At 42.3% G+C, this 14,000-nt stretch overlaps 1 protein-coding gene across 4 annotated transcripts in view; it reads left to right on the top strand.

Moving 5' to 3' along the window:
• The window catches only part of LOC137416970 (centrosomal protein of 57 kDa), a 30,500-nt gene extending 16,899 nt beyond the window's left edge, over nucleotides 1-13,601 (top strand). For all 4 annotated transcript variants that reach the window (XM_068102672.2, XM_068102674.2, XM_068102673.2 and 1 more), the window contains exons 6-10: nucleotides 138-422; nucleotides 719-781; nucleotides 1,352-1,581; nucleotides 10,915-11,044; nucleotides 12,712-13,601. In XM_068102672.2, coding sequence (XP_067958773.2) covers nucleotides 138-422; nucleotides 719-781; nucleotides 1,352-1,581; nucleotides 10,915-11,044; nucleotides 12,712-12,999 — 996 coding nt within the window. In that variant the 3' untranslated portion in view covers nucleotides 13,000-13,601. The remainder of the gene's footprint in view (nucleotides 1-137; nucleotides 423-718; nucleotides 782-1,351; nucleotides 1,582-10,914; nucleotides 11,045-12,711) is intronic.
• Nucleotides 13,602-14,000: the final 399 nt, after the last annotated feature.

Raw genomic sequence — 14,000 nt, forward strand, 5'->3', positions numbered from 1 at the left:
TAAAGTTTGTTTCTCTGTCCCAATGATATCCATCAATGTACCATCAGACATAGATTTACATCCTATGTCATTTAACTCATGCATGAACTCTATAAAATCCTGTTCCCATTTCTCTCATTTCCAACACCCTACCCCAGTTGCAGACGGGGATTGAGAATAATAAAATGCTTATTCACCGGCTCTTGCCACCATCTCAAAGAACATTGAGGAGCCCGAGCCACAATTGTGTTGAAGAAAATGCAATGCAGCCGGGAAAGGATGTGGCGGGCCTGGGAAAAGAGGGAATAAAGTTGACTAAAAGTGGTCGCATGGAAAGTGGATCAAAGACAAAAGTTGGCTATCAGGGACATTTACATAGAGGTGAATGCCCTTTTGAGAACCAGAATGGAGAGCAACCAAAGGAAGCTCGTCATCAGACTGTGGTGGGCAAGAGATGAAGAAACAACTCTGCAGTCATTATCATTGCTCATCAACATAATTTGCTTATACATTTCCGTATCACACTAGTTTCCTTTTGTGAATAATTTATTTGAAATAATTGCTGTGATTAATTTGCCAAATCTTTTGCACATTGCACATATGAGCGTTAGAATTTCTGGAGTATTTTTGAATAGGTTTGTTGTTTCGTAACACAGTACCCCCTCTTCTGTAACAATTTGGAAAGTGATGCAATTTTCTTTTCATTATTTGCTAAAATGCCATAGTTTTATCCTTGCAGGACCGGGGCCCTCGTTATCACTATCACCTCAACCTCAAACAGCTTCCTTTTGTTGTTGGAACGGTAAATATGGTTTCAGGAGCTCCACATTTCCCACAGTTACCTACCAGAACGAGCCCATGCCCACCTTTTAGCTTTTGTTTCTTTCTGCCTGTCTCTTTCCTGTCCTGTACGTCAGTCCGACCACCTGCTCATCTTCCTGATTGTCTGTCTTTTGGTGTGTGGCTGTATCCTTCTTTGGGTGTGTGGCTGTATCCTTCTTTGGGTGTGTGGCTGTAGCCTTCTTTGGGTGTGTGGCTGTAGCCTTTTAGGTATCTCTGTATCCTTTTTTGAGTGTGCAAATGTATCCGCTTCGTCTCTGGGCGTGTGTCCTCTGTTTTTGGGCGTGCGTCTGCACCCATCTTCGTCTTTGTGTGCGCGTCTGCATCCCTCTCCGTTTTTGTGTTTGTGTGTCTTACGCTTTGTTTGCGTGTCTTCCTCTCCATATTTGGTTGCGATTGTGTGCGTCTCTGTATTTTGGTGCAGCTCCGTCTCTGTGTGTTTGTGTCTCCAGCTCTGTCTCTGTGTGTTTGTGACTGTCTATCTCTGAATGAGGCTTTTGTTTTTGTTTTTCCCTCTTTACCTCTTCCGTAGTCATCAAATCCTAGCCAATCTCTTCCTGGCAGACTCCACTCCCTTCTGCACTCTCTAAAGCAGCATCAGCCCCGTCTCTGCTGTCGTGAAAATGATCCAAGCACCGAGAGATCATTGCCACAGCAATTACCTGCATTACACTCTGGCTCCCAGTCACCACCGAGTCCAAGCACAGGGGAGCTCGATGACCTCCTCTTGGCTGTGCAGGATGCATTTGATCACATGACTTTGTAAGTGCCGAATAAGTAGGACTTGCACTTTACAATTCCATTCAGTCTATTAAACTGTTAATGAATTTCGAGATGTTTAAATAGCCAAACATACAACATATGTGCACGCACACATGCAGACACATGCTCACAGGCCTACAGCATTCAGATCAATGGAATCAACAAACACAAGTGTACCTTTCCAATCCTTGTTACCAATGTTATGTGTACATCTTTGGCACCTTGTCTTTACGTTTGGCCTTTCACAAAGTGAAAGCATGTGTTGCTAGTTCATATGTTACATTAGCCTTCCTCACTGTTGCTGTAACTGTTTGGCATGATCCATCTGTGCACATATCATATGCTGGTGGAATTGTTGATTTAAATCCTGTATCGTGTCATTGTGTATATTATCTACCAATGTGCTTGTAATTCATGGAAAAGTAGAGGGATGTGTCTTGTTCCAGTATGCAATATATTTACAAGCCTTTCGAGGCTCTCCACAACTTAAGTAGCAGTACTGACCTATTTTTCGGCATACAAATTGATACTTTTTTTTTTTTTTTTTGCAAGTCCGGGCCTCGACTTGTGCTCAGAATTGACTTATCTATGGTTTAAAACAATGAAATGCATAAATGAAACGAAATTGCAAAGTGTTATATTTTCTGTACAAGTTGTACAATTGTTAATTTAAAACACTACAGAAACCATTGCCTGGAACGTTTCCCAATTGGGTGAGCCATTAAACATTATTTCGCTCACTAACACATGCAAAATTACCCAATCAATAACGAGCATGTCACTGATAAGTGGATGCCTAAATATATACGTATTTTTTTAAACGAGAACGCACTCACCAATTATGATTGATCCATCCCTTTCAATTCCAATCATATATATCCATCCTTACGACGTTATCTCAAAATGCCTCCTGTGAAGGAGTCATACACAGCAGCTTTTAATTTGCAAGTTATTGTTTTAAATAATGTACCTCTATAATCTATATGATAACAATTTTTTTTTTTTTAAACCATTTGGTTGGAATACAATTGTCGGTGGATCCTTTCCCTTGTACGTTGCTATTTGTGGTATCGAATTCCCCCCTTGGACATGTACTCATGGTTGATGTCCACAATTTGATGAAAACAGGTGATTGTAGCAGTGGCTACAGTTTTCCAGTTTATCAAAACTTTTAGCTTAAATGCCTTGGAATGATTTTCAATTTTCCTTGTTGGCTCTTTTGCATACAAAATCTAAGGTCATGGAAGAGTAATGAGAAAGAGGGTAAAATGGCAATGGTACTGATAGTGGGTGGTCACAGTGTGCATCCTGGATTTGCTTGGGAGGGTCGGAATGCTGAAAAAGCCGATCGAGTTAGACAGGAACGAAGGCGGTTAAAAAACAGGTCAATAGAGCCAAATGGGTCAGATGTGTCTTCCCCTCCTTTGGTTGTTGTGTGTGTGTGTGTCTCTGTCTGTCTTCATTGCATTGTGAAGTTGGATGGAAAGTTTCAGGATTGAGGATGTATCAGGATCAGAGTCCAGGGTGTGAAGTTCATAGATTTCATCAGACCCACAGCCACTAAAGTCCTTTGCTGTAATGCCCTGGCTGGTTGTTGTTGAGTCAAGTCCCACCAAACTGGAATTGTGCTAGTTGAAGGTGACAAGAAGAGAGTTGCAATGGGTGGTTATAAGTTGGTTCATGTTGGTGGAAAGATAAGTACTGTACATGTGAAGTTGCCACTGTTGGGTAGATGTGCACCACAAACAAACACTGGGTGGCTACAGAGAGGAATACACAACCAAAGGTATTCCAAGAGGTTGGGGAGAAGGGATAGTTACCACAGAACATGGAACAGTGAATGATGGAGTTATTCCCATAAATAGCAATTGGGCTAGGTTGAGAATTAACAATGAGAGAGACAATCATCAGGGATCGACAAAAAGTAGTCAGGGACACCCTGTAATGGGAATGTTTCTGTTAAACATACAATGTCTGGTGTGGCAGTAGCAACCTGTAGGGACAGATATGTGAACGGAGTCTTCAGATGTTGGATGTCCATACTGAAGGTGAGTGGGGTGGCGGGTGGGAAGGGAAGAGAAGGTAGAGAGATGTGTGGTGATGCTTTCTGATATATACAGTGAAACCTTGACTTACGAGTTTAATTTGTTCTGTGACCGAGCTCGTAACTCATTTGCTCGTTTCTCAAATTAAATTTCCCCATTAAAATGAATTGAAATGCTATTAATCCGTTCCAGCCCCCCAAAAACCACACCAATTTTTTTTGTTACGTGTTTTTAAATAAGAAAAATGTACTTTATAAATAACAAATAATGTATAAACAAGCACGACCTCGTATATACTGTACATAATAAAAGATAATGTAAAGAAATAAACTGGTTTTATTAAGTGTATTTACTCACACTCCTCACTGTATTTACTCACTGTATTTAATGACACTGTCAACCACACAAACAACAACTTCTCCATCTCTTCATGGACAGAGGTCCGGAGCTTTGAAATAATCTTAACGCCCTTGGCTGGCGTTATAGCCTTTATCGACTCCTTCTGCTTCAAAATCGTACATATCGTAGAAGTACTATGATCGTACTGCCTCGCCAAGTCGACAACACGCACACCTCGCTCATGTTTTTCGACGATTACGTGTTTTATATCCAAGCACATCATCCTTTTCTTCTTCTCAGCACTGCCCTTGGCACTCAATTTCTTAGGACCCATGGTTAAAACTAAGAAATTTTCCAAAATAAACAAAATGCGAAAACAAAGCAACAGCGATACGGCAGAGATGCTTGCACGGCAAGATAACCACGTGAACTGAACGCTCGCTGGGCCACCTAGTGGCGGGTGGCGTAAGCTCGCTCGCTCATAACTCAGATCTCGGCTCGCATCACAAAGCAAAAAATCGACCGAGCGACGGCTCGTATCTCGGAAAACTCGTAAGTTGGTGCACTCGTAAGTCAAGGTTTCACTGTATATATATATACAGACTTGGCATTTAATATGGAATGTTTTTTTTTTCTTGACTTGGGTTTACTTTCTTAACTCAGTATATCAATCTGGTGAGTTTCTTTTACACTTTGGTGATTTATTTGTTGAAAGAACCATGTCAGTGATTGTCTGTCGCAGCAAGAAGTCAACAACAGGATTATATGACAGGTCGCGTGGCAAAATGTACAGACAGGTGCATTTGATGATTGGTTTCACAGTTGGGTATACAAGGGTTGTTGCGTTCTGTATTAGTGGAAAACAACTGCTGCACGTCTCCAAAAGTTATTGCCGCTTCCTCTGGAGATGGTCCGTCAACTCGACAATGCTGTTTGTCATGGAGTGGTGGCTTTACGAAATTACGGCATGAAACAGCGTGCTATTGCTCGGCAGTATGGCATCACACAAGGTCAGGTGTCAAAGATCCCGAAACGAAATGCTCAGAGGGGGTGTGGCTACTCCAATACCGAGGCCAGGACGTCCCCGCAGAACCACAAGGAGGGATGATCGCCAGCTGCACCGGTTAGTCCGCAATGGCCGTACCAAGTCAGCTAATCGGCTTAGGGCTGAGTGGCAGCAACTGACAAATGTGCCTGTATCCAGAAGGCTAGTCAACCAACGACTGGTTCAAGCAGGCTATCGTGCCAGGCGTCCCCTGAGAAAGCCACGCCTGACCAGACAACACCACCAGCGCCGATTGCAGTGGGCCAGAGAGCACTGTCAATGGCAGCCAGGACACTGGAATCACGTGATCTTCAGTGATGAGTCTAGATTTCTGGTCTATCGTCAAGATGGCTGCGTCCGAGTGCGCAGACAAGTGCATGAAGCCTACAACAAAGATTGTATCGTGCCAAGAGTCCAAGCTGGAGGTGGTGGGGTGACCGTTTGGGCTGCTTTTCATGCAGGGGGCAAAACTGACCTGGTTGTTCTGAATGGAAACCTGAACCAGTTCAAGTACAGGGCCATTCTGGAAGAAACATTGCTTCCATTTGCTCGTGCAGCCTTTCGAGGAAACTTTGTCTTCCAAGATGACAATGCACGGCCTCATCATGCTCGCATGATCCAACACTTTCTTGCTGACCGTGGTGTAGAGCATATGGAGTGGCCTGCCATGTCCCCGGATATGAATCCGATAGAGAACTTGTGGGAAGAATTAACGCGTCAAATCGACCACTTGGACCAGCAGCCGACCTCTGTGCGTGAATTGCAGCAGACTATTGTCACTGCATGGCAAGCGATTCCTGTCCAAACCTTGGCAAATCTCGTGAACAGCATGCCTCAACGTGTACGTGCTCTCCTGAATGCTCGTGGGGGTTACACGAAGTACTGAACTGTAATTTTACTGTCCGTAATCCCAGTCATAATTTAACTTTTGTTTTTGTTAAAAAAAAACTTGGCTAATGTGCAAAATAAAGAGATACTTCTGGAAAACGTACAGAAGTTTAACACAGTACTGTCCATGAATTGAGTTCGATATCAGTTTACATAACTTTCAAGGATCAATTTATTTGTTTCGAAATGTCAAATGTGGTTTTTGTTTCTTTTAAAGGTCACATTAACAAAATCTAGAATAATTTCAACATAATTCCAATGAACTTTTGGTTCTAAGACATCTTGAAAAGTAAGTTCACCCCCACAAAAAAAAAAAATTCCATATTAAATGCCAAGTCTGTATATATATATATATATATATATATATATATATATATATATATATATATATATATATATATATATATATACATATATATATATATATATATATATATATATATATATATATATATATATATACATATATATATATATATATATACATATTTTGTATACAACATTGAGGCTCGTGAAAGAGCTAACATTAATCACACAAAAAAAAATCAGACACACAAAACATATAATAAGGGGAGCGGTAGACAAGATGGGGAGAGAGGGGGAAGGACACAAACACAACATTTGAGAGCAGGGACATCGGGAGAACTGTGGGAGGGAGAGGGCTTGGGGGGAGGTGGGAGAGGTATAAAACATATAATAAGGGAGCAGTAGACAAGATGGGGAGAGAGGGGGCAGCACACAAACACAACATTTGAGAGCAGGGACATCGGGAGATCTGTGGGAGCGAGAGGGCTTGAGGGGAGGAGTCGTGGGAAGGGGGGTGGAGGGGATTGGAGAAGTATAAAACACAAGGACACTGCTAGGACTTCCAGGAAAGAAGTTGGTATTTCAAAAAAGTGTATCTGTGGTGAATTAGCAGGGGTAGAAAAGATCAAGGTTTTGGATGGGGGAAGATAAGAGATGGTGGGATTGAAGAGAGTGAGGGAGTTTGTTCCAGAGGTGGGAGAAAAGAGTAATGAAGAAGTGAAGGTGAGCAGAGAGTCTAGATTTTGGCAGTTTCACCATAAGAGGGTTGCAAGCGATCTTGTGCGACCTGTAGGAATATTTGGGGGACAGCCCAGAGAGAGCTGGAGGAGCAAGGCTGGAGAGGAGTCGGTAGAAGACAGAAAGACCACCAACCTGCCTGTTGGAGGGAAAAATGTTTCCCTACCAGACATTGTTTGTTGACAGAAACATTGTCATCACAGGGTATCCCTGATTCATTTGTAATTAGTGAAGGAGTTGGTGGCTGAGAGCCCATATTTTGTGCAAGATACGTTTCATTTTTGAATCCTGAGCTTGGTGATAAGCCGGCACACGTTAAGGCCAGGGTGGAAAAAGGGCAGTTGCAGGCACTAAGAAAAGCAGTGCTGTGTGTGCATGACGGGAATGGGTTGTAGGTTTGCAAACTGCAACTTTCCCGGATGGACAGAGGGGCAGATATCGAAGGGGAAGAAAGGCGAATAATCAGAAGATAAGAGGGAGGGTCAGGAAAATGGAAAAGTGAAGAGAGGGGATTGCAAAATTGAGACATATATTGCCAACAGGAATCTCTGGACTGCCAGAGTTGCATGAGAGGTTACTCACATGGACAAAAACATGATGACTGATGGGGGGGCAGGAGTTATTTGAGTAACTTCCTGTTAACAGTTTGGAGGAAGAAGGGCAAAAGGAAAAAGAGGGCTGTGGCTGCAGATGAAATAGTAAAATACTGAGAGATGAAGAGAGGTATAGAGATGTATATCTGAAGAATTCCTTCAGCTTTTGAGTGCCTGATTCGATGGCCATTTGGATCATCCATTGGGAACCCACCCCCCATCATTGATGTTTTGATTCTTTCTTCGATCCCAGCACCACTCCCAAACCTCAGGCCTACAATGATGGCTCTATCTGAAGGGAAAGGATAAATGCCCATGTCGGTGTCTTCGAACAAACATTGAAGTTGAGTATGTACAACTCCTTATCTGATTGGTTGGGTATGTATGGTCCAGGTTACATACTCATTTTGAGCATCTGCTGATTTTAGCTCAACTGGACTGTAGTCCGGTGAGCTTATGTGATCGAGCAGTGTCCGCAGGTCAGTCAGTCAGTCAGTCAGTCAGTGAGTCTGTGAACTCTTCAGTCATTATCGCTTGAAACAAACACACAATTTTGATGAAACCTGGCCACAAGCTGCATATCTGATGCCTAACAAAGGCATATTGACTACATAAAAATCTGCACTCAATAAGGGGGTCTACATTGGAGAGGAGGGAGCTGAGGGGGGGGGGGGGGGATTGGGGGGTGGGGAGGTTGACTCCCCAAAATAGGTATTTCCTCTTTTCTCTGAAACTACACACACAATGTCGATTAAACTTGGCCACAAGCTTCATACCTGATGCCAAATGAAGTTGTATTGACCGCATCAAATCTGCGCTCATTAAGGGTGTCTATGGGGAGGGAGGGGGGGGGGGTGTTTGACCCCACCCCCAAAATATGTATTTGCTTTCTTCACTGAAACTGCACACAATTGAGTACCAGCTTGCTGGGATGAATGATCCCGGTGTGTACCCCGGTTTAGATTAGGTGCACCGAATCCCTGCGCATCATAAGAGCGTGACCAAGGGTTGGCGTCAGGAAGGGCATCCGGCCATAAAAACATTGCCTCAAAACAGAAAAGCATGATTGTCATGGGGCCCGCAAGGCTAACCCCCACTCTAGCGGGGTTAAATGGCCATAAAACGATCATTCATTCATTCGCTGAAACTGCACGCACAATTTCAATGAAACTTTTGATCACAACCTTCCTCGCCCATGATGTACCAAAGTTTGTTCACGGCATTAAAATTATCAGGATCTGATGCGATATGTGGGGGGTGTGAGTGACTGTTGCTCCTGATCCAGGTGAGCTTCAGGACCCACAGCCCTATTTTTATATGTGGGGTCCTGAATCTGGTCTCTGAAGTGATCGATGTGTTGGTGTTGGGAGGGGGTGGTATCACTTATTTTGTGATTCTTATAGCCTTGTGTGATTCTTATCATTATTAAGGAAGACATGATTGATGCAAGTGCTGTCTTGTTTGGCATTCCCAACTGCGCACTTGCCTCATGATGCTGTGATCTTCAGTTGGACTTGAAAGATATAACTAAACAGCTTGCATTGGTTCATCTGAACGACTCTTACAAGGTGCATGTTAAAGTTTCTTGACTGCCACTGGTAGCATGTAACCCAATGCTACCTGCCGCATGGCTGGGTCATCAGCGACTAAACCCACTACCCTCACTGGCTTGCCAGTGGGGAGGGTGACTGTGACGTCCTGCAGGACTAAAAACAATACCTGTTAAAGGGCAGATGAACTCCCTTCAGAAGCCAATGGACATCCAATAAGGAGATGGTGTCTCATAAAAAAAAACACCCATCCAGTTGGACCGCGTTTTTTTAGGTAGAAGGTTGTAGACAGCAACCGCTCGGGGTTGTACTACTATTCGGACGTCGGAGCGTTAAAGTAGTGCCCGGCACCATCTTGCACTGTCAGGATTGCTGGGCTCACATTCTGTCTCGCAACAATAAACATCAAACGCTTTTCATCACACACTTTTCTTCTCTTTTATTTAAGGCCTGGCCTCAATGAGGATTATATAGTCAGGTTCACTATGTTAACAAATATAATTTCGTTCAAACTTTTGGGAGATTAGCAAACCTGTACATTTTTGGAATCATCAGAGCATGAAGAATCCGAAAATCAATGTTGGCATTTGCACAGACACAGATTTTGGATTTTCAAAATGGCCGCCATAAAATACATATTTTGCGCGATCTCGGCTTCGAGTCAACCTAGAAACTTAATGAAATATGCTAATCCTATGTTTTCTGGGTCAAGGAATCCAATAAAGGCCTCAAAATAGTGCTCAGGATTATAGAAAAGCAACAAACAAAGGTAATTGAAAACCATTGTCTTTATATTTGTGATATAACCGTATTACATAATACATGATATTGCAAATCCTATTAAGTTATAGGTTTGGGTTTATAAAGCAAGAAAGCAGCCTTGTTAGTATCAGATTGAACTATAAGTCCTATACACAGGATCTACTAGGTCTATACCATTCAGGAATATGCTTTTACAGATCTTCATCACTGTCCTGAGTGTCATTTTCGCAAAGGTGTCTACGCAAATGTAAACATTAATTTTTGGATTCCTCATGCTCTGAATATTCCAAAAATGTATAGTTTTGCTAATCTCCAAAATTTTTGAACGAAAAAACATCGTGAACTTGACTAATATAGTCTGTGACTGGGGTTTACAACATTAAAAAAAAACACTGTAGCATTGGGCATCTCTGATGTCATAAATGTTTTAATTGTGAATATTTACTTTGGATCGGTCATTCGGCCATCACAGCATGCTGCTGAGGCCGTCATTTGTAATTGAGCTCAGGTATTGGCACAATGTGGCCTCTGCTTACCACCAAGCAGGAAAAATTAAAATAAATTGCTGTGCTTGCTCAGCCCTCTGACCCTCCCTAACAACTCCAGGATGCATGCTTTCTTTCATGAACCCCCCACCTGGTTAAACTCTCAAAATCCAGACTGAATCGAACACCTCAACTTTTGTTCTTCATCTCTGTTTGTGAAACTGCCTTCCTGAGACTCTTCAATCCCACTTTTCCGTCTAGGGCTTCAAGGAGGCAGTGCACGACCATCCCCCATCCTTATCCACTATCCTTTCATCCCATTATCCATACCTAAACCAACCTTCTTACTGTGTAGGTTATTGTATCATAAATGTCGTCCAATAAATGTGATGTCAATGTAATTAAAATTAGGGTGATTCTTCTATAAAAGGACGTGTATTGCTGTAGAAGGATTATAATAAGTTTGATTAACGTCAAGCATTGTTTATTTTATTTATTTATTTTTAATGCAAGGCCACATACTAAATCATGCTGTGCGTGTGACATATTCCATTTCTTTTTACTCATTACAACTGTGATCAGGGAGCAGCGGCAGTTGAAAAGGAGAATGGAATGTGCCCCTCCGCAGCGACGAGATGAGCTTAATGCGGAGCTGGCTGCCATAACAACTCGTCTTGAGAATAAGACAGCACAACTGAGGAGAGTCATTAAGGTGAGTTGGATGTCTAAGGTGGAGTCTTAAATGTCAGGGGATCACCGAGGGTGAGACTTTGTGGAAATTAAAATAGTTGTTGACAGTGGTGGGAGCTTTACACATTTCATTGATTATGAGGATGATATAACTTAAAACCTTAATATTGTACCAAAAGATGCAAGCCATTTATTTTGCTTACTTTTTTTTTTTTTTGGTGGAACTATTTTCATTTTTCTGAAATAATTTCATGTCACTTATGTCAAAACCACTACAATGCAATTTGGGCTATTGTTTTGCCCCTCCACGCTTACAATATTGAGGCTTATGGAGGACAAGAGTATGAATAGTGGGGCAACAGTTGAACTCGATAAGCAAGGGAATGAATGACCAGGAAAAGAGAGAGGAGAGGAGGAAACTGCGACCGACAACGCAAGAGGGAAGGAAATTGGGCTCGGCAGGGTTCATGGGGGTAGAAAGGATAGTGGGTAAGGATGGGGAATTATGTGGAGAGTGGTGTCCCACCTGCTTGAATCCCTGACCAGAAGAGTGGGAAAGAACAGCCTTAGCTTTAATTAGGTGGTCCAACAGACACCTATAATAATTATGGTTCTAGATGTTTCTCATGACAGGGAATTCCTTCTTTAAAACATCTAAAGACAATTCTGCAGACCACGCCGTCCCTCCTCACCCCAGCGTCACATGCACCGCCTTTTAGCCAAGCCACGTCTTTCTTTCCAACGGCCCAGAAACCCAACTGCCAGTCTCCACATTTTGGGACATCAAACGGTTACTTCCTGTTTACTGGGCACAGTGACGTGTCGCTTATAACTCAATATCCTACAAACACACGATCAGCCATTCCTTATCAACCGTTCGTTGGAGTGCTTGCTTGAGTGTTTAAGCCACTTGACTAGCTCTCTACAAGCTGCTTGGTAATGGCTGCCTTCTCCTCCGAGCTCCCAAGGTTAATTGCGACAAAACTTTATAGGACCACGTTTTTACCACTATACACCTTAATATGAGTTTTAAAAGACGTCATGTTTTCCCAATTCATAACTTATAAACACACGAGCCACTACCAGTCACGGGGAAAGGATGGGAGTCTAGAGGGAGGGAGGGGTGGGATGGAAGGAAGCAGTGGAAGGGGTGGGATGGGAGGGGCCTGGGGAAAGGGGTGGGATGGGAGGAGGCAGGGGAAGGGGTGGTGTGGGAGTGAGGATGGGTGGGTGGGAGGAGGAAGGAGAATGGGTGGGAGGAGGGTCCCGGCATTGCCCAGCAATGCTAGACACCGTTGCTAGTTTTGCATAATCCCTGAATGTATCGGGTCTGTGCCGATGTTCTAACCGATGGATTTTGTTGGGGTGATTTGTGTAAATATCAGGGATGTTTGGAGTTGCAGATGGAATGACATTTCATTGTTGATCGCCAAGTCCATGGCACAAGTAAAATTAAAATTAAGATGCTTGTTCCATAAAAAGACGTGTATTGTTGTCGAAGGATGATAAGTTTGAGCAACGGCGAGCATTGCTTTATAATACAAGGCCATAAACTTATTCGATTAATTTCATGTAACTTATTTAAGGAAATATAATGAAGACAATTTTTTTTTTTTTTATATCACAAGATTGTCTATTTTAACATACTTTTTGATAATTTATTGTTGTCTTCATTTTTATTTACTGCAGCTCACAAAGGTGCATCGAGAAACTCGTGGAAGAGGGAGTTTGTTGAGGAAAGAGGGAGATCAGGGTAAGGGTCGAGCAGATTTCAGATATTCCCATGACCAAAATGGAGGAAAAATGGACCGTGAAGAAGCAGAGACCGTAAGAAAGGGAAAGTTTGTCACACATGACAGAGATGTTACAGGGTCACGGAAGGTTATTGCTGCTCGTGGGACCAGTAGTTTGCGACTATTCCGTGATGTGAAGCTCTTGCAGGCTTCGCTTGCTCCTGCTGATGTGGGTTGGAGTTAGTGTTGCTTGTTGTTGTAGTTGTAGCATGTCATTGTTGGAGTGGTTGGAGGTAGTGTTGGAGTTCACACTTATAACAACAGCACATTGTTCACAAATGATTTATATATTTTATTTTGTGCTTTTGATTAAGCTCTACTTTCCCTTTTTTTAAATCAAATAAAGGAATGTTTGACATATAATGAAAGAAATGGAGTGGATTTCTTGTCTGGAATTGCCTTTTGTTTCAGAAACTACAGTGAACACCCAAATATTATGGGTTGACGAATTGCGGGCAACCTATTGTGTTCCGATTTAGTTATCGTGGGATTTCATTTCGACCAATCGCGTTTTTTGAGCTGATATGAGTCGTCGTTTGTGTCCTCGTGTTTGATTATCTCCAATTACGAGCCTTTTGTTGTTTCTCGTGCACCGTTTTTAATGGCGCCCAAACGTAAAACGATGGCCAAAATTAATTGTGCCAAAAGTCAGAGAAAGGTTATGACGTTGGGTGAAAAAATCGAGTTGTTAGATAGGTTGGCTGGAGGTGAAAGTGCAGCATCTGTGGGCTGCCATTACGGGATTTATCTACTGTGTGGTATATCCATTAAAGTGAGGAAAATGTCCATGCAAGTGTTGCCTCCAGTGCTCTGCCAAGCGCAAAAGTATCATTCCAGTTCCGTGATCTTCATATTGAAAGGATGGAAAAAGCCTTTAACCCCAGTCCGAGAAATATATTTTACGACTAAATCTTACCAACTGGGGTCTTTTCGGACCCCAACTCAAAGACCACTCAATTTCAAAAAATCTGCCAAAGTTTCACATCAATGGCTAAACATGGTGTTTATTGATGAAGTCAACAAACATAATATATACACAGTCACGTGAAAAAGTAAGTACACCCCATGTAAAGTTTTGACTTTTTCAACATATTTCAACATACAGCTATTTGATCTTCATTTCAACAATATTGATAGATAACGGTGATATAATATAACAAATATCATGAAACATTTACATTTTGT

This window comes from Myxine glutinosa, chromosome 1 (genome assembly GCF_964187855.1).
Source record: "Myxine glutinosa chromosome 1, kmMyxGlut1.1, whole genome shotgun sequence".
Lineage (NCBI taxonomy): Eukaryota > Metazoa > Chordata > Myxini > Myxiniformes > Myxinidae > Myxine > Myxine glutinosa.